This window comes from Podarcis erhardii (assembly GCF_964252035.2).
Source record: "Podarcis erhardii genome assembly, chromosome: 3".
NCBI lineage: Eukaryota > Metazoa > Chordata > Lepidosauria > Squamata > Lacertidae > Podarcis > Podarcis erhardii.
The window spans coordinates 3,566,374-3,584,588 of record NC_138507.1 but is presented as its reverse complement, the minus strand read 5'-3'; the positions used below and the strand labels follow the sequence as shown (position 1 = coordinate 3,584,588).

The window sequence follows — 18,215 nt, the reverse complement described above, 5'->3', positions numbered from 1 at the left end:
AAATCATAAGCATAACTAGGACGCTTATTCCAACTGGTAATGATTTTTTTTCCTAATGGGCAGAACAATACAGCATTGCAGTTTCTATGTTCAGTGAGGAAGTATTGGGGTCAGCACACTTTCCTGCCTGTGATCTGCATTTTCTGGTTATGAAGATCCGTGGGTGTAAGCTAACTCCTTTTCAACTCACACAAGTGCTGTGACCTTGCAAAGGGCTTTCAAGAGAATGTCTTTGTTTGGAAAGCCCAAGTTTTCTATAGAACAAAGTGTTACGCTACCTTTAGTACCCATTTGGGAAAGAGTTGAAGGAGTGACTAAAACCACAAATACTTTTAGGAGATGAAAGAGAGAGGCCTACACTTTAAGAACTTCTAAAATATATGAACTATAAAAGCTTGCGTTAAACACACTTGCCTGATGTGCTCTGTGAATTGTGATTATTATTATATTTTTAATCTTATAGAATCAAGGATATTTCCCCCAAAATAGATTGCTATTATTATATTTATATTTTGTCCTTTCTAAAAGGAGCCCAATATGGATACATTTATTTAGTTGTTTACTTAAAATATTTTTATATACTGCTACACCTCGTGTACCCACCAGGTCTAGGCTGATGCTGTAATGAGGATACAGCCGGGCACACTCAGAGAAATTAACTCCCCTTCTTCATTCAACTTGTCTCTGTAATGCCAGCTTGGTCAACCTTCTAATCCAGGATCAAATCCTATATCACAGATGAAATATGTGCCCAGGGACTCACTCATCCCCTTGCACCACTTTCTGGGCATGGCCCCCAACTCCCAACTCTTCTAGACGGTCCAGAAAGATACCATGGCTGATGGTATCAAAAGCCACTGAGAGATCCGGTAGAACCAGGAAACAGCTTTTACTTCTGTCCCTAGCCGACCGGAGATCATCAAGCAGCACGACCAGGGTGATTTCAGTCCCATGGTGGGGCCTGAAACCTGATTGGAAGATATCTGAATGGTCCGCATCCTCCAGGCATGCCTGGAGTTGTTCAGTGACCTCCTGCTCAATCATCTTACCCGAGAATGGAATATTTGAGACTGGATAATAATTGACCATAATGACTGTGTCCAAAGATGTTTTTTTGTTCTGGGAAGACTCACCACCCCATGGAGCCCATTGGCCAGCCCTGCCTGGCTTTTATGAGCCAAGGTGGGCAAGGGGCAAGGAGACAGGTGGTCAGTTTCACTTGTTCAAGCAGCCTATCCACAGAGGTAACAGGTTGAAATTGGTCCCATACAACAGAGCACGGGCACTCCCCAGCCCAGCAGTGCTACAATGGTGGAGTCTACCTCTCTCCGAATTTGAGCAATTTTATCTGCAGAATGCTTTGCAAAATCGTTGCAGGAGATCTTGGAGTCGTTACCAGATCCTGATGGTAAAAGTGGTTCTGTTAGACTACAAACCACCTGAAAGAGTCTCCTTGAACTGTTTTTCCGCAGATGCAATAGAGGCAAGCAAACAGGGTCCACTTCACTGTTGCTATCGCCTCTTGGTGTGCTCAAAGTTGAGCTCTGTCCCATGTTAAGTCCATTTTGGAGTGAGTTTTCCACCCCCGGTGCTCTAGCCGTCTCGGCAATTGTTTCATCATGAGCGCTGCACCCCATAGTCACTGTTGACTGCACTTAACCGTCCAGGGGTCCTTGACCTTGATCTTCATCACCCTCAGTCCCTGGGAAAAGCATGAGAGCGCCATGCTGTTGGAGAGGGCACTTCAGAACCAGACAGTTGATAGCCCTGGTTAACTCTGCATTCCAGTGGGCCACCAGGAAATCAGCTGAAAGGCTTTCTGCATGGGTTAATACATTCCCTGGCATTCTTTGGAAGCCATTTGGATCCATTAAGTGGCAGGGGCAGACCATTCATTTTGGTCCCACCTTCCTGCAGAGGGGAAGGGTCGTAGAGAAGTCTAGCAGACCATGACACTTCTTTTGTTCCACTGGAACTTAATGTCAGATCACCCACATCCACAGAGGTAAACACCAGATCTAAGGCATGTCAACTGCTGTGAGTATAGCCAGATTTATTCAGGGACAGCCCCATGGAGGCCATGCTTTCCATGAAGTCCCGAGTGACCCCCTTGTAAGGTTGTGTCGGCACAGATGTTAAAATCCCCTATGACAACCAAACTAGGTAGCTCTAGGAGAACATCCGCCACAACTTGAAGCAGCTCGGGCAAGGAATCCTTGGTGCAGCGGGGAGGTCAGTACACTAATAGGAATCCTGTACTGCCCCTATTATCCAGCTTCCGAAACATGCACTTAGAAAAAATGGGTCTTTAATAGGACGCCTGGTGAAAACGAAGGACTTCTTAAAAATCACTGCAATCCCACCTTCACCTACATGACCTAGAATTCTGACAGAATCAGAATTCTGCTGATTCCCTGATGGCCTGCTGTACTTAAGAGAAACCTGGTGGACAAGCAGGAGCAGGAGCAGGCCCAGATCCCACCTCCAACCACATTTCTGATAGGTGGTTATCAAGAGGAGTTAAGGCATTACTGTTTAGGTCCACTTACTCAGGCACAGCAACACACACACACACAGCCTACTTCCCCCAATATTTGTAACTCGCTTCACATTTTCCCTAAAGTGAGAATACAGCCCGACACAAAACTTCACCTTCCCTTAACCCCTACCTGATGCAAAACTTCAGTCAAGAACCTTCAGCTTTGACTACAGTGGTACCTCAGGTTACAGACGCTTCAGGTTACAGACTCCGCTAACCCAGAAATAGTACCTTGGGTTAAGAACTTTGCTTCAGGATGAGAACAGAAATTGCACGGCGCCATCGCCTCGGCAGCAGGAGGCCCCATTAGCTAAAGTGGTACCCCAGGTTAAGAACAGTTTCAGGTTAAGAACGGACCTCCAGAACGGATTAAGTTCTTAACCCGAGGTACCACTGTATAAGTTTTCTACATAGGTTCCAAACATAACCAATTACACCTGAGGAGAACCCTGTTCATCCTCATAGTAATACGGTGGCGCAATTTAGGCTGAGTTACATTGAATGGCTTGTCATTGCCAGTGGCTATGGCTATAAATTGGCCCGGTGCATTTTGCACCTGAGAGCTGCTGCAAACATTGCTTCATCATCTCTTCACAAACACATGTTCTTTTAAATGGGAACAAGAACCATTTGCTTCTTGTGCACAGTTGATAGTCATAAAATGAAAACTATTCAGCCAAGCTTAGATTTGACGAAGGCCAGATCCACACCAATACCCATTTAAGGCAAAGGATCTTGGGAACTATAGTTCCCCCTCACAGAGCTACAATTCACAGTACCTTTAACAAATGGCAGGTCCCTTTTTAAGTGAAGCTTATGTTTGTGTTCTCCCACTTTCACTTACCCACAGCAATATACCTTGTTCCAGTAAAGCATGCCTATTGAACATAGATTCCTCCAGATAATGTTGTATCGAAACTCCCATAAGCCCCAGTAAAGGATGTCAGAATATTTTTATACTAGTAGAATTATCATTCAGGTTGTGATAAAGGGACTCCTTCCTTTGAACTTCTCCCTGCCTATGAAGAGAGCCAAAAATGAAATAGTACATGAAGCTGAATTGTTTTTGTTTCCCCAAGCCTTTCATTTCATTGCCTTACAGAATGGCATCAATCTGCAATTTAGAGGGTTTGCTAAACAAAATGCCTCCATGGCCTGGCCTGGCAAATTCCTGGATCTCAGCCACAGCTGTCGTAAAGAAAAGTTCTGTTTCAGGAAACTAATAGTGATTTGCTTGTCAGACTCTATTTCTCAGAAAACATAATGAATTTATATTTGTATTTCCTGCTGTGTGTGTAGTAGGGTTGCTTTCCTTTTGGATCTAATATAAAAACCATCTTGTTGATCAATTATTCTTCCATTATGGAAGTAACATTTGAAAGTATTACTATTTTATAGGGTGAGATGTGAGAAGGCAGCTGTTTGGAACAAATAGAACCATAACAGATTTATTCTAGGCAGGTTAGCAAACTTCTTTTTTTTTTTTTTCATTTTTAAGAGCCTTTAATGATTCTTTTTCCTGCTTAAATATAAAATATTCAGAGTTCCACAATTTCACATACCTGCTGGCTAATACCAAGCAGCTTTCACCGCTCACCCTTTTCATGAGTTCTCTGTGCTTCTCGAAAAAGTTCTGCCTTATGGGAGAAGAATTCCCTCATGGGGTACATCCGGGGCTGAGGTATGTCACCCAGGTGACAGAATTCACTGTTCTCCATTGTAAGGGGCCGTGAAATCAAAGGAAAATGAAGGTAGCTTACTTGGATGGGGGGGGGGGAATCAACTCTGAACTCAGAACCTGACAGGAAGTGGCACCTTGCTTGCAGCTACAATAGTATGTAGGCACAAAAGTATAGTGTCATGCAGTTCACACTGCTGCTTATTGTGTATTAAGGACCAAATAATGTATGTTATGGAAGAGTTTATGCCTTTTCTGTTCACTGTCCGCACTTCCTTGACTATATACTACTGCATTATGTTTTGGGAACTGGTTAACTGAATCCATTCTATGTTTCCTTCTGCAAGAATGAGGAGTGGTAACTAATGTAGTATTATTAGGGATTTGTATTCCATACCTCAGTTTTCCAAGAGTACACTAACACAGACTATATTTTTAATTTAATTTTTTTTTTTAAAAAAAAATGTCTACTGGACAATTTATTTCGTCTGCGTCAGACCAACACAAATACCTACCTGAATCTATTTTTTTGTTTGTTTTTGTTTCAGTCAATCGCTTCGGCTGACATGGATTTAAATCAGCTAGAGGCTTTTTTGACTGCACAGACGAAGAAACCAGGAGGCATCACAACTGAGCAAGCTGCAGTTATTGCCAAATTTTGGAAAAGCCACCGAGTGAAAATTCGAGACAGCCTTATAAATCAAAGCAAGTGGGAAAATAGCTTGAAAAAAATCAGCTGGAGAGTGGATTTAAAGTCTCAGTCAAGACACGCTGACCAATTAAACAACCCTGTGGCAATAGTTGAAATGGAACTGGGGAAGCACGGACAGGTGAGAAATTTTTATCTTGTTTTATCAGTGCGAAAATGTTTCTTAAACATGGGGTTCAGCTTCCAACAATGTCAGATAACAGAAACCGTACAGACACAGATCACTCTGCCAAGTTGTGGGTGTCTATTGATGCAATCTTACAGAGTTTATTGTTTACTCAGGGGTAGAGAACTGGTTCTCACCAACAGGATTGATCTTTATCTTCCCCCTTTGTGGAACAAGACTGGCAGGTTTGTCAGTCACGTGACATCACAATGATATCAGCTGAAGCATTTTAGCATGCACAGTTTGAAATCTAGTCAAAGGCACAATGCTTTGCAAGCCCCAAGAAGCAGCTGGTTATCAGAACTTGCAAAGTGCTGTGCATGGGCTTTCAAAGTCCCGACAATCAGCTGATTGTTGATAGGCTTTCCATGCACTACCAATCAGCTGATCACTGGTGTCTGCAGTCCTAAACAAATGTACATTAGATGTGAATATGGTTGAAAAGTGTTTTACTTATTTTCAGGTAAATATATGTAAAGGTAACGGTACCCCTGACCATTAGGTCCAGTTGCGGATGACTTTGGGGTTGCAGCGCTCATCTCACTCTATAGGCCGAGGGAGCCGGTGTTTGTCCGCAGACAGCTTCCGGGTCATGTGGCCAGCATGACTAAGCCGCTTCTGGTGAACCAGAGCAGCGCACAGAAACGCCGTTTACCTTCCCGCCAGAGCGGTACCTATTTATCTACTTGTACTTTTGACTTGCTTTCGAACTGCTCAGTTGGCAGGAGCTGGGACTGAGCAACGGGAGCTCACCCCGTCGTGGGGATTTGAACTGCCGACCTTCTGATCGGCAAGTCCTAGGCTCTGTGGTTTAACCCACAGCGCCACCCACGTCCCCGAGCCTGCTTCTACACAAATCCTGTTCTGCAATAATTACACATGTGTGAGCCTGCTTCTACACATGTAGAATTATTGCAGAACAGGAGCTGACTCCCAGTTACCTTCTGTGTAAGAAAAACACCATGTGCGAAGAAGAGAGACTTTGGTTGAGAGCCTTGGTGTTGTTGTGATGAGAGCTTTACAATTGCGCATGCAAAAACCTATTTTGAGATATCTACTTGGCTCTGAAGCTCACTGGGCAAGTCACTCTTTCACAACTTAGTTAGCTGACAGAGCTGTTGCGAAGTTCAAATGCTATTCTCAGTTCACTGGAGGAGCAGTTAGGTATATATAAGGATTTAGCCAGATTTTGGGGTGGGGGATCTGTTCTCAGCTTTTTGGTTCTTCTTGGCACCTACTAATGTGAAACAGAAGCATGTCATGCAGCAGCACTATGGCTAACTCTTTGCTCAAGTTAAAAGTACTTACTGCTTTAATACATGTTCCTGAAAGCATTACATCTCTTAAAAGCATTACTTTCTTAAAGTCACTTTCTCATTTTAGTTTTACACTCATCCCAAATAACTAAAATCAGATCCTTCATCTGATATTCCTTGATCTGGTCAAAGCTAACGATAACGTCATCCTGTGAATTTTTCTCAAGACCTTTATCTCAGATAGTTTATTGTACAAATAGTTTAAGTGACCTGAATAATTCTCTCTCCCCTCCCTGTTTCAGAATGTGCTGGCATTTGTTATCATTACCATATGCCAGCCATTTTAAGATTCTGTTCTTAGGAAACTTGGCATTCCACAGAAACTGACCAGAGATTCCTTGAAGAGATGCTTAGCCTTGGTGGACAAGCTCCCAAGTACACAGATTGTGAGAAACTGTGGAACTTTTTGTGAAAGGCACTATCTCAGGGGAATGTTGAGTGCATTTTGAAATGCACAGTTAATGGAGAAGCAGTTAGGCCTGGATGGCACCCTTCATGACCTGAGAATGCCCTCAGAATCTGTTTCAGAATCCTTTGCAGTGTGTAGGAATTTTTACAGTTATCTCAAAGGGAAAGAAATAGGAAGTTGGAAAACTGTGGTTGTATCAAATTTGTGTTGTTTGAGTTGATTGCCATTACAGACTGATCACATGAAATAGTGGTTTCTACATATATTTTAAGGGGCGCGGGTGGCGCTGTGGTCTAAACCACAGAGCCTGGGGCTTGTCGATCAGAAGGTCGGCAGTTTGAATCCCCACGACGGGGTGAGCTCCTGTTGCTCAGTCCCTGCTCCTGCCAACCTAGCAGTTCAAAAGCACATCCAAGTGCAAGTAGATAAATAGGTACCGCTCCAGCAGGAAGGTAAATGGTGTTTCCGTGCGCTGCTCTGGTTTCGCCAGAAGTGGCTTAGTCATGCTGGCCACATGACCAGGAAAAACTGCCTGCAGACAAACACCGGCTCCCTCGGCCAGTAAAGCGAGATGAGTGCCGCAACCCCAGAGTCGTTTGCAACTGGACTTAACTGTCAGGGCTCCTTTACCTTTACCTTTTTAGAAGCAGGCTCAGCAAAGGAAGCAGCAAAGTTAGAGGTGTTAAGAGGCAGGAGAAAGCATGCAAAATGTCTTTTATAGTAGTTGTGGAAAGACTTTGCACAGACGTGGAGGAGCAGCAGTGTTTTCCCATTTCCTGCAACTTTAATCCAGACTGTTACATGTCTTACTTTACTTTTGTATGACAGGTGTAATAGTGGCAATTTATTAAAAATATACTATCTCCCAAGTGAAAACTATTAGAAATTGGTCACCCTAGTGACCAGGATAAATGTAATCGCTTGAGCTTTGTTCACCTTGAAAATATACGCATTAGCTGGAACAGTTATGTAACTGGATAAAGTGAAACATGAAAAACAAAAACAAAACAATAATAAAAGGGCAAGGTTCACACTGCTGAGGGAGAAGTAGAATAAAACAGATTTATTATGCTGAACGTTTTTTAAAAGCTGTGCACGATGTCAATGGTTATTTTTCCTCTACATTATTTCTCTACTACATCATCAAACACTGAACAAAAAGAAAATGTGTGTTAGCAGGATACAGTTGGGAACAAGATCACCTTGAATATTTTCTGCTGCCACTTACTCCCAACCCCCACCCATCTCTGAGTCCACTTCTGGCACCTGAGCCTCATTTGTGAGAAAGGTGGCTGGGAAGGCTTTACTGCATCTTTCGTTACTCCCTTTTGCTCTTAAATTTTTCCTTTCGGTGTATGTATGCTGTTCTTTATCCAGTTCCTTAACCTGCGCATTTCTTTCTCCTGTTGCTGAAGGCAAGTGCAGTTTTCAGGTTCCTCAGCTTGTTTGTCTGTGCCACCTAAAACAAGCAGAAAAAAGAGGAAGAAAAGGTTGCTTCTGAAAAGGTGGGAAGTTCTACTTTGTAAATAAGCTCCCACCCAGAATATGCTCCATCTCTAGAACGCTTCTGAGCTCTAAGCTGTGAAAGTTGTAGCTGGCATCTTCAAAGGTCCGCTGGATCTTTGTCCCACTGTTCACTTCCGCCAGCGTGCAAGTGCCAACTCATTGCAGGATAGATCTTCAACTTCTAACCGGTTTCCTTGTGCTGACTGAGTGCTAACAGAAGATGTTGCAATTCCTCCAATGCCTGCCTCCCTTCTTGTTCTTGCCTCTAACCTATTGTGGGAAAAGAGGAGCACCAAAAGCTTCATTCTAGAGCACTGCTATGGCTTCTTTAGGCAATAGTAACTTTTGGTATACAGTGATGTTGGAGGTGTTTGAAGACAGCTCTTCTGTAGGTCTTTCTGTCTCCCAGGTGATAGTGCTTTGGCTGACTTTGGGCTGCTCACTGGGTTGGTACCACGTGCAGTCAGTCCAAGCCTTGGAAAAGGCTGCTGTGAGTACTGCCCAAGGAACAGAAGTGCTTGATCATGGTGGCCTTTGCAGAGTTGGCACCTGTCGCTGCCTTGAGATTCCTAGGATGGGGTGAGGAGTCTGCCTTGACAGGCTGGTTTCCTTGTGCAAGTTGGTCTGAACTGTTCTACTGATGCTGGTTAGGAACACAATGCCACTCCTTGCAGCGTAGCCAGGAGTCGCGTCTCTCCTACCTAGAAGGCTGGTTGCCACCTTGTGGACGGGCATCATCCTGGCTTCCACTCCTGAGCATTTGCTGTGAGTGATGATTTCCTTGTTCTTCGTTTTCAAGGCATTCCTTTTTTCCTTGCTCTGCTGGCACATTTCCTTGGAGAGCCAGGTAAAATGGCATCTTCCTTAAACTAATGAGTGAGTTTCTCCTGGATGTTGGTAGAGGACCAAAGATCACTAAAGACCCCAACCTCCTCCTCTGTCTATTATTGTGCCTTTTTCCTCAGGGGTGCCTTCTGCCATGAGTCAAGGGATTTGAAGGACCATTTGAATGGCAATGCCCATCAACTTTGGGGAGGCCCAGCCCTCTCAAATATTTTATTAGGAGGGACCAAAGAGATCTCAACCCCTAAGAGTTGGCTCCTAGGCTTGCCAGTGAGGGAGGGTGTCTGTGACAGGAGGAATTTGCAGACCATACCTGTGGGTCACCTACGCTGCCCAGTGTGTCATTTAGCTTGGTGAGAGCTCCCTAGAATGGTGATCTCTAGAAGCAGCATCTCTGAGCCCCTTAGCACTGATCATAAAAGACCACCTCTCAAATGTGTTGTGAAAGCACACGCCCAAAGCAGCTTAGGTCAGTGAGTAGGTCCAGACAACGTTATTGAGATGTCCAGGCACCGTGTAGATTGTTCTCCAGGTGGTTGCAGAAGAGGAACCAATTGCAAACTGCAGGCTGCAAGCTTTTTATGGGGAGGATTGAGGTTTGTTTGAAAACTCACTGTTTGGTTTTATCCTCCTAGGATTTTGTGGAGTTGCTGTGTGAACTACTTAAGCCTTAGCCGTTTTACAAGTGTTAATGATTTCTGTTTTTTCCCCACCATCACCACTCCCAGTTGAATTGCTGTTATGTTTTTCAATCTAAGTAATTAAAATACAAGTAATTTTGACAATGCTAGTGTACTATTCAATTTTACATTGCTTTTTATGATTTTCAATTTTATACATTTCAATAATTTTACAATCATTTTAACATTTTGAAACCTGCCTGCCTTCCCCCTCTTTCTGAGGTTCCTTAAATTTATTTTTTATATTTCCTGCCTATTCCATATTCATTTAATTTACTCATTTATTCATCTACTTTATACAATTTTACATTGCTGCTTTGCCATTCATACCCTTATAGATGTTAACTGGACTGCAGTCATGTCCTCTCATTGTTGAGAAGCAAGGCTGCCTTCTTTGCAAGGAAGGGCTTGTCAGGGAGGAGCAGGGAAGAGTTAGGAGTGAGATAACCTTTGACGAAAGTGTGAGCAACAGCCGCTTAGCTTAGTGAACTAGTGCAGTGTTTCCCAACCTTTTTTGGGCAAAGGCACACTTGTTTCATGCAAAAAATCTCGAGGCACACCACCATTAGAAAATGTTTAAAAAATTAACTCTGTGCCTATATTGACTATATATAAAGTAACTCTCTTTAATAGGAATCAAATAAACACAAAGAAAGTATTTTATAATTACTTTATTATGAAATACTAAGTAAACAGAAATATGAAAAATTATAAAATACTTTATTCAGTGCGCAACCTGGGCCACAGCCCCCCCTTCCTCCTGACCCAAATATTGTCTCTGTCGGGAAGCACTTTAAAATGACTGGCTGATTCCAAAAAGCCCCCCCCCTTCCCACCAACAGCAAGCAGATGGGAAATTCCTGGGCCCCCGAAAGCAAGATCGTCCTTCAAACTACACCCCGCCCCGCAATCACCTTGGGTGCAACTTCCGTAATGCTTGTGCAAACCTCCTTTTCCTGGCCGTTTTGCCCGTCTAAACGGCGCGCCTCTCCCCCTCCCGCGTCAGTGACACCAGTGACAAAAAGGCAGCCCCTGGAAGCTGGCAGTCATGTTCGGCTCGCTCGCACGCACGCACGGCGGAGGGAGGCGGGCGGGCGGGCGGCTGCCCCCTTTGGCTCCGAGGCGGCTAAGCGCCACCGTCCACCCCCCCCACCCCGTCCGTTCCCGTGATCGGAGCCCAAGCGTGCGCACGGGGGGGAAGGAGGGCGCGGGGTGGGTGGAGGCGCTTCCCTACTTCTCTCTCTCTCTCTCTCTCTCTCTCTCGCTCGCTCTGCTGCTCCCGCCGCCCGGGAAGGAATTATGCACCGCGCGCAGAGATTCCTGCGGGCAGGCGCCGCGATCCACAGACACTCCCCCGCCCAGCTTAAGAACGAGCATGTCCCCCCCCCCATATTTTTTTGTTTTGTTTTCTAGGCGTCCGTGCAGATTGCGTTCTCCTCCTCCTCCTCCTCGCACGGAGCCAGAGGGCTCCTCCGCTTCCCAGCCCAGCCTCTTCTCTCCTTTGCAGTTCGACGGGGGGGGGGGGAGATGGCGCCGTGTCCTACTTCGGAGTGAGTGTGTGTGGCCAGCGCCAGCGAGGAGACCCAAGTTAGTCAGAGGCTTTCCGCGGGGCGGAGGCAGAGAGAGAGAGAGAGACACCGAGGAGTGCGCTCTTCCGATGGAGCTTCCGACCCACAAGCAAGGCGGCTCCGGCGTCCCCACGAGCGCACACACCAAACACGCCCGCGGCCAGAGACGCGTCTGCCCGCACAAGCCTTAGTGACTCCCACGGCACACCAGGCAACGTCTCGCGGCACACTAGTGTGCCGCGGAACACCGGTTGGGAAACACTGAACTAGTGAACTTAGCCTAGTGAACTTAGCCACTCGAGCCATTCGTGCCTTGAGACTCTGTAGCATGGCAAACATCTTGGACAAGATGGGCAATCAAACCATGGTTAGCTTATGGTTAAGGGAAGGTGCCAGGTTCAAACATAACACCAAGCCATATTTAAAAGAAAACATGATTCATAATCTAACAACAAATCATAGTTTTAGATTGTGGTTTGTTGGCCAAAACAAGCCGTGGTTAACTGCAGAGCAAGGGTTTGGAGACTTGAACAAATCATAGTGAGGCTAAACAGACTTTGGCTTTGTGCATATGAAGGAAACCAGCAAGAGACAAGAACTCAATAGTAATTCTTGAGATTTCATTTTGCTGCCAATCTTGAAAGACATCACTTTAGTTTTTCATTAGCATGCAAATAGAATGTGGTGATGGGTTAATTGAAGAAGCAGAATGAACTAGGCTGGAACTGTTCTGCAGCTGCCAATGTCTCAAAAGACTCAATCAAAGTAGAGTTTATCATGTGATGTTTAGTTGCCTGGCATATCTGACCTTAGGTGAGGAAATGAAGCAAGATGATCATGCTCAAATCCACTAAACCCTCTTTAATATGCAGCTCAGAGAATCTTGACTGTCCATTTCTTATGCAGATTATGTTAAGGATAATGGTTTAATTTCTTGAAATGGGACTGTTTACGTATGTTAAATTACTGTGTATATTTAACTTGGGGTTTTTCCTTTGGCAGTAGCTCTCGTGTGATTGGCTGATTGTGAGACACACAAGGGAGGCATTCCATTCTGTTGTGACTGTTATTCAAGTAGCTGTCGTTTTTGTCTGCTCTCCGTTTCTCTCTCTGTGTGTGAGGGAGAATGGCTGCTGAGAGAGGTTTCTCTGTATACCAGGGGTCAGCAACCTTTTTCAGCCGTGGGCGGCCCACCATCCCTCAGACCATATGATGGGCCGGACTATGTTTCGGGGGGGGGGGGATGAAAATGGGCCAGAGGAAGATCTCTAAATGTTCACAGGGAGAAACATATGCAGGAGCTGTCTATAAGGAACAAAGTGAATAAGCATGAGATTGTACATATATTCTTCTCAGTTATATATTATGAAAGTATAGTTCTTTTGACTATAATGTCTTCCCAGGCAAACCTTTGGTCCCTCTAGCTCAGTGCAGCCGCCAATGCCCACAGGAAGCAGCGCTTTAGAGTTCCAGTCCTGGGTCTCTCCCAACCTCTCTGGAAGGGATTGAACAAGAGACTTTCTGCATGCTACTGAACTATGGCCTTTCCCCACTATCTTAAATGTCTTGTTTCCAGCGCTTCGTGTCGAAGAGTTGGAAACAAGACATTTAAGATAGTTGGGGGTTTTTTTGCTTTGTTTCGTTAAATGTGCATTCTGTGCTTGAGGTCCTTTGTAATATTTTATTCCAAAACCTTTGAGAGTATTTTTTAGTTTTCTGTTAATTATCTTGCTTTGAATGTACACTTTATAGTTGGCTTTCTTCTGTAATATTTTATTCTGGGTTGTTTTATTTGATGTTTTAACGTAGTTTGTAAACTGCTTGGATATTTTTTTCTTAAAAATATAAAGCGGTATAGAAATGAAATGAATAACAACAAAATAATAACTTTGGGTTGTATCCTGTGGTACAACTCAGCTTAACGGAAAGACTTTTGTCAGCAGAATGTAGATGAAAGCAATTCCACCACCAACCTGCCACATCGCCTGGCATCCTAAATCTGTTTTGGAGAATCCCCCAACACCCCAGAGCCATTTTTTGGGTGTGGGGTTACAGGAGGGAGGGAGAATCACCAAAAATTGCTTCCCTCCCATTCTTACCAAGAAACAGCACTGGTGGACACAACCCATTTTACTCACGCGATCGGTGTCACTTAGGTTAGTTGTTGCTGCCCGTCTGAATTTCACCCAGTGTTTTCTGAACTCTTGCACTGCCATTTTATAACTAGTTCCAGCTTGTGGACACAGGGATCTGGGTTTGTTTTGTTTAAAAATAGTGTTCTCACGTCTGGTTCTCCCACACGAATGTCAAATTGAAAAAGGAACCATTCTTATTATTAGCATAGTGGAAAGGTGTGTGCCTCAAACCTGCAAATGTGAGTGGAATGCTTTACTTGTGGGTTGGTAAATTTACTTAAGCATCAGGTGTAAATAAGCAGGGAATACACTAGACATTCTTTAGCAGCTGGGGAAAAATCAAATATGATGCATCCAAAGAAAATTCAAGGTATTGCTGTATGAGGGACAGGAGGAAGAAAATGTAAATCTTTCCTGTCCACAGACATTTTCATCCCAATTTCTGGCTTTATGCGCCAACTGCAGTCCCCATGTCTTCCTCATACTCTGTCTTATTAAGGTCTAATAAGTACTCTTAAAGAGGCTCTTCCTGGATCCAATTCTGCTTGATAACTGCTGCCCAGCTGCCAAAACCGTGTTTTGGAGGGAAGGTGATCAAGAGGGATTTAGTGATGTAACTATGACTCTATTGAATGGGATCATTTTTCTAGATGCCTTTCGATCTGGTCACGAAAAGGAGTTGCCATTTTTGGCCCATAGTGGCAGGCATAGGTCAGCAATAAAAAACATGGCGTCAGTGAAGTTGGCTCTTTATTCAAAGTGATCCCAGTAACTCCTCCCAGCAGGTCTTGTTCCAGTGAGGCAGTTGCAAAGACTGAAGGTCACCAACTTCTCAACACTCTCTAAGGCTCCTTCTCTCCAGGGTCTTTCTCAAGCAGTCACAAATTGCGTCTGCACACAACCAATCTCTGCTCTGCTCTTTTCAATTCTCTCTGTGTTTTAGGAGATGGGGTGGGAGGGGAGCTGGTTGCAGCACAAGGTGGGGGGACGGACTCCCTGGCTTCTTCAGCAGCCTGCCTCATCTCTGTCTCCTGGACCCCCTCCTCTGCCACGGCGTCTTCCTGCTCACTGAACCCTGTTGCCTCTTCAGCTTCTGGCACCTGTTCCTCCCAGTCATCTCCCTTTTCTCCCTTGGACTACTCATCGTGATCCTACCACTAATCCCCTGGCTCTGAGCCTTCTTTCCTTGGGGGTTCCCAGCTAGTACCCCCTCACACTCCTCTGCATCCAGCCAGCCCATGACACATAGCTATTATTATTATTATTACTATTATTACAGAAGAAAATATAGCACTATTTCAACTGTAGCCAGATGTGATGCTTAAATGTAAAAGGACTACGTTGATTCAGACATTCTAGACTAGTGTCTCTTACAGTCACTAGGTTATATCCATTGTTAAAAATATTCAGAGTACACCCATTTAAATTAAATTAATCGGTGTGAATAACTTATCTCCATTAATTTCAGTGGGTTTACTGTGAGTAAAACGTAGCTTGGTATAACCCTCTCTCAGCTTGCATACATTTCATTGACAACTCCTGAGGGAGAACTTACACCCTCATCCAAGGAATAGGTCTTTGATACAGGGAGATGTCTCATTCCGCAGAGTATATACCTGACATTTCACATGAATAATCACCTTAACCTGGGTGCTGTGAAACAGAAGCAGGGGTTGAATGATTCACGTTCTGAATGGCACCATTAACCTCTGTCATAGAGCTGCTGTCTTGGATTTCTGGCAGGACATGTAGATTAAAGTTCAGGAAGAATGAGGCTGAACCCTTGATAGTCTTATCAATATTATTATATTGCTTTGGAAGTTGTTACAACATACCGATATGTATGTCTGAACTTAATTGCATTGTAAATTTGAGATATGATGTAAAGAGAATGTCAAAAGTATCTACAAATACATTAACTGGATGAATTTGATTTGGGAATGGACTAGTTATGGTTGGTTGGTGCGAAACAAACCATGCTCCCTCATTTAAACATAAAACTAAGCCAGGGAGTGTGGTTTGTTTTTCTAGCCTGAGCAGGAAGGAAAAAACAGTCCACCTCTGTGTCTTCACAGTAAACCACATTAACTTTCGTTTGCCATAACATGAAAACGGAGCCTATATGCATCCTTTCTAAGCATGTGGGGGAGGCTAGGGTTACTACCTTCCATACTACAGAAGTGCTCAAATCATCTTAGCCAAAATATGTATTGGCACTTTTACTGTGGCTCCTCTCTCAATAGCCGAACTAAAGTATGTTTTTACCCTAGCAAACTGAGATTCATAGTGGTACTTTTATCCATCAGTAGATGGGGAAATATGTGTCTGATGGAGATGTCGATTTCACCACAATGATGAATCCTTCAAGAAACGTCAGTTACAGTATATGTGCCTCTGCCTTCAAATGCCAAGTACTCAAACATTCATGTGAAAAAGAAATTCAGGCCAACAAGCAACCCACACTAATCAGGTACACAAACAGGTGGCACAGAGTAAAATTATGTTTCCTGTGTGTATTTTTTAATAGAATCTGTGGTTCTTAAAGACCAGTCTTCCTTCTCTTCTCTCTCCACCTTTTCTAGCTCTCTTGCCGTTTGCTTCCTGTCTGAACCTTGCTCGCCCTTCATAGGCACCAGGAGTGGGTAACCACTTTCAGTTCAAGGGCCAGATTCAAACTCAGAGATATCCCTGTGCACTCCCTAAGCCAAGGTGGCCCGACTTTTCATACCAAGGGAAATTTTTCACAGCAAGAGCACTTTGATACAGAACCCGTGAGCTGCAAACTGCCTTGTTGTATGTCGGGGGGCGCTCTGGCAGGGTATTATAGCCCTCCCGCCTCCTCCCCAAAGCTGAGTAAGAGCTAACTCGGCTTTGGGAAGGAGGAGGTGGGACTCTAGGACCCTGTCGGAGCTCTCATGCCTCCTCAAAGCCCAGTCCCTTGCTTACCCAGCTTTGGAAACACAGCACAAAGGCAGGGGGAGCATCAAATGTTGCTGAGCGCTGCATGTTGATTCACCCTGCCAGAAGCTATATAGATGTCATTAAAACATTATTTAATTAAAAAAATATTTATCGTAATAACTTTTCTTATCAGTGGAAAATAATACTGGGGAAAGTGAGTTGCAGGGGTCCCTTCAAATCTCTCCTCTCATTTCTGCATGAATTTTCAATGAGCAGAATTCGACTCACGGGAACTCTGGGTTCAAGCCATTATTGGTTGTTCTGTAACTGATCGCCTCTGTTTTCTGTTGTAATTCCTTGGGGGGAGGGGTATTGAGGAATTTCCATTTTATGGTGGTATCACTACTGCATGTGGTTTATGGCAGGATATGGAAGTTCCCAAAGAAGAAGTTATAATTGTAGATTAAGAATGTGACACCATTCCTTGTTGCATGACTTCCTGTCAATTTTCTGTTTCTCAGAAAACTATTGCTTTTAATATAGTCAGCCTTTTAATCCTTAAGCATTTGTACTTGTACAAAGTCCTGTAATTATGTTAAGTATAGATTTGAATTTCCTTTGTCAAACAAAGACTATATAAGCAGTAAAACAGAGCCTCTAGAGCCTGTTGTCATCATTTTACAATTTCACGTGGCAAAGCATCCACTGTTTATTGTGGAAAGTTGTTTATTGGTTAGCTTTGCTTTTAAGATACCTTAAACAAATTCTGTGAGATCAAGGAGTAGGTTTTTCATCTGTGTTTAGATGCAACTGGACACCATTTTTAATCAAGGTAGTGAACTGAACTTTTCAAAACTGTCCCGATTTTAACCACTACTTTAAGAACAACTCTAATTGTTGTTCTTGTTAGCATTCCTAGCATCACCAGAAATTCTAACCAATGTTTGCATAATGGTTCCTGAGAACAAGGAGAAGATTGTCTATATTTAGTAGACTTGGGTGCCATATTGAATCAAGATGGTAGACTGAGCCTTTCAAAACTGTTCTGATTTGATTTTTATATATATATTTGGTTCTTAGAATTCCCAAGCAAAGCCAGGTGCAGGGCTGCTAGTGTTCTATAACTTATTAGTATGTTCATTCTGTGGAGCTAGAACAATAGTAGGCAGCACTTCATAGATGTAAGAATGTTTTCCTTCAAATTACAGAATGATAATGTTGAAGTGCTTTTGGAGGATGTCAGTTAATAAAAGCAAAAAAAAAAAATAATCCTTCCAGTAGCACCTTAAAGACCAACTAAGTTAGTTCTTGGTATGAGCTTTCGTGTGCATGCACACTTCTTCAGATACACTGAAACAGAAGTCACCAGACCCTTCTATATAGTGAGAAGGTGGGGAGGGGTATTACTCAGAAGGGTGGTGGGATTGGGTGATTGGCAGATAGCTGTGATGAGCCTGTTGACGACTCTTAACGACTGCAATAGGTCTTGCAGGAAAAAGCAAGGGGTGAGAAGGTGAAAAATGGCTTTGTCATGTATAATAAAAGCGTTAATAAAAGCGTTATTGAAAGCTAGATCTTTCGTGCGATGCTTAAACATGTAAAATTCCCACATGCAGTTTTTTATGCCTTGCTTTCTATGTTAGGATTGCTGTGAGGATTCATTGCATAAACTGTAATTCAAAATAATCTCTTTATCCACAGATATTTCTCTGATTATTGCAAGTTTTTCAGTACTACAGCTGCAGCCTAGGCTCGTGGGAGTGGC

The 18,215-nt window shown here is 43.7% G+C and overlaps 1 protein-coding gene across 2 annotated transcripts in view; it reads left to right on the top strand.

The window, feature by feature from the left end:
• The window catches only part of COMMD1 (copper metabolism domain containing 1), a 62,042-nt gene that overhangs the window by 16,584 nt on the left and 27,243 nt on the right, over positions 1-18,215 (top strand). For both annotated transcript variants that reach the window (XM_081855761.1, XM_081855760.1), the window contains exon 2: positions 4,766-5,047. In XM_081855761.1, the coding sequence (XP_081711887.1) occupies positions 4,766-5,047 (282 nt within the window). The remainder of the gene's footprint in view (positions 1-4,765; positions 5,048-18,215) is intronic.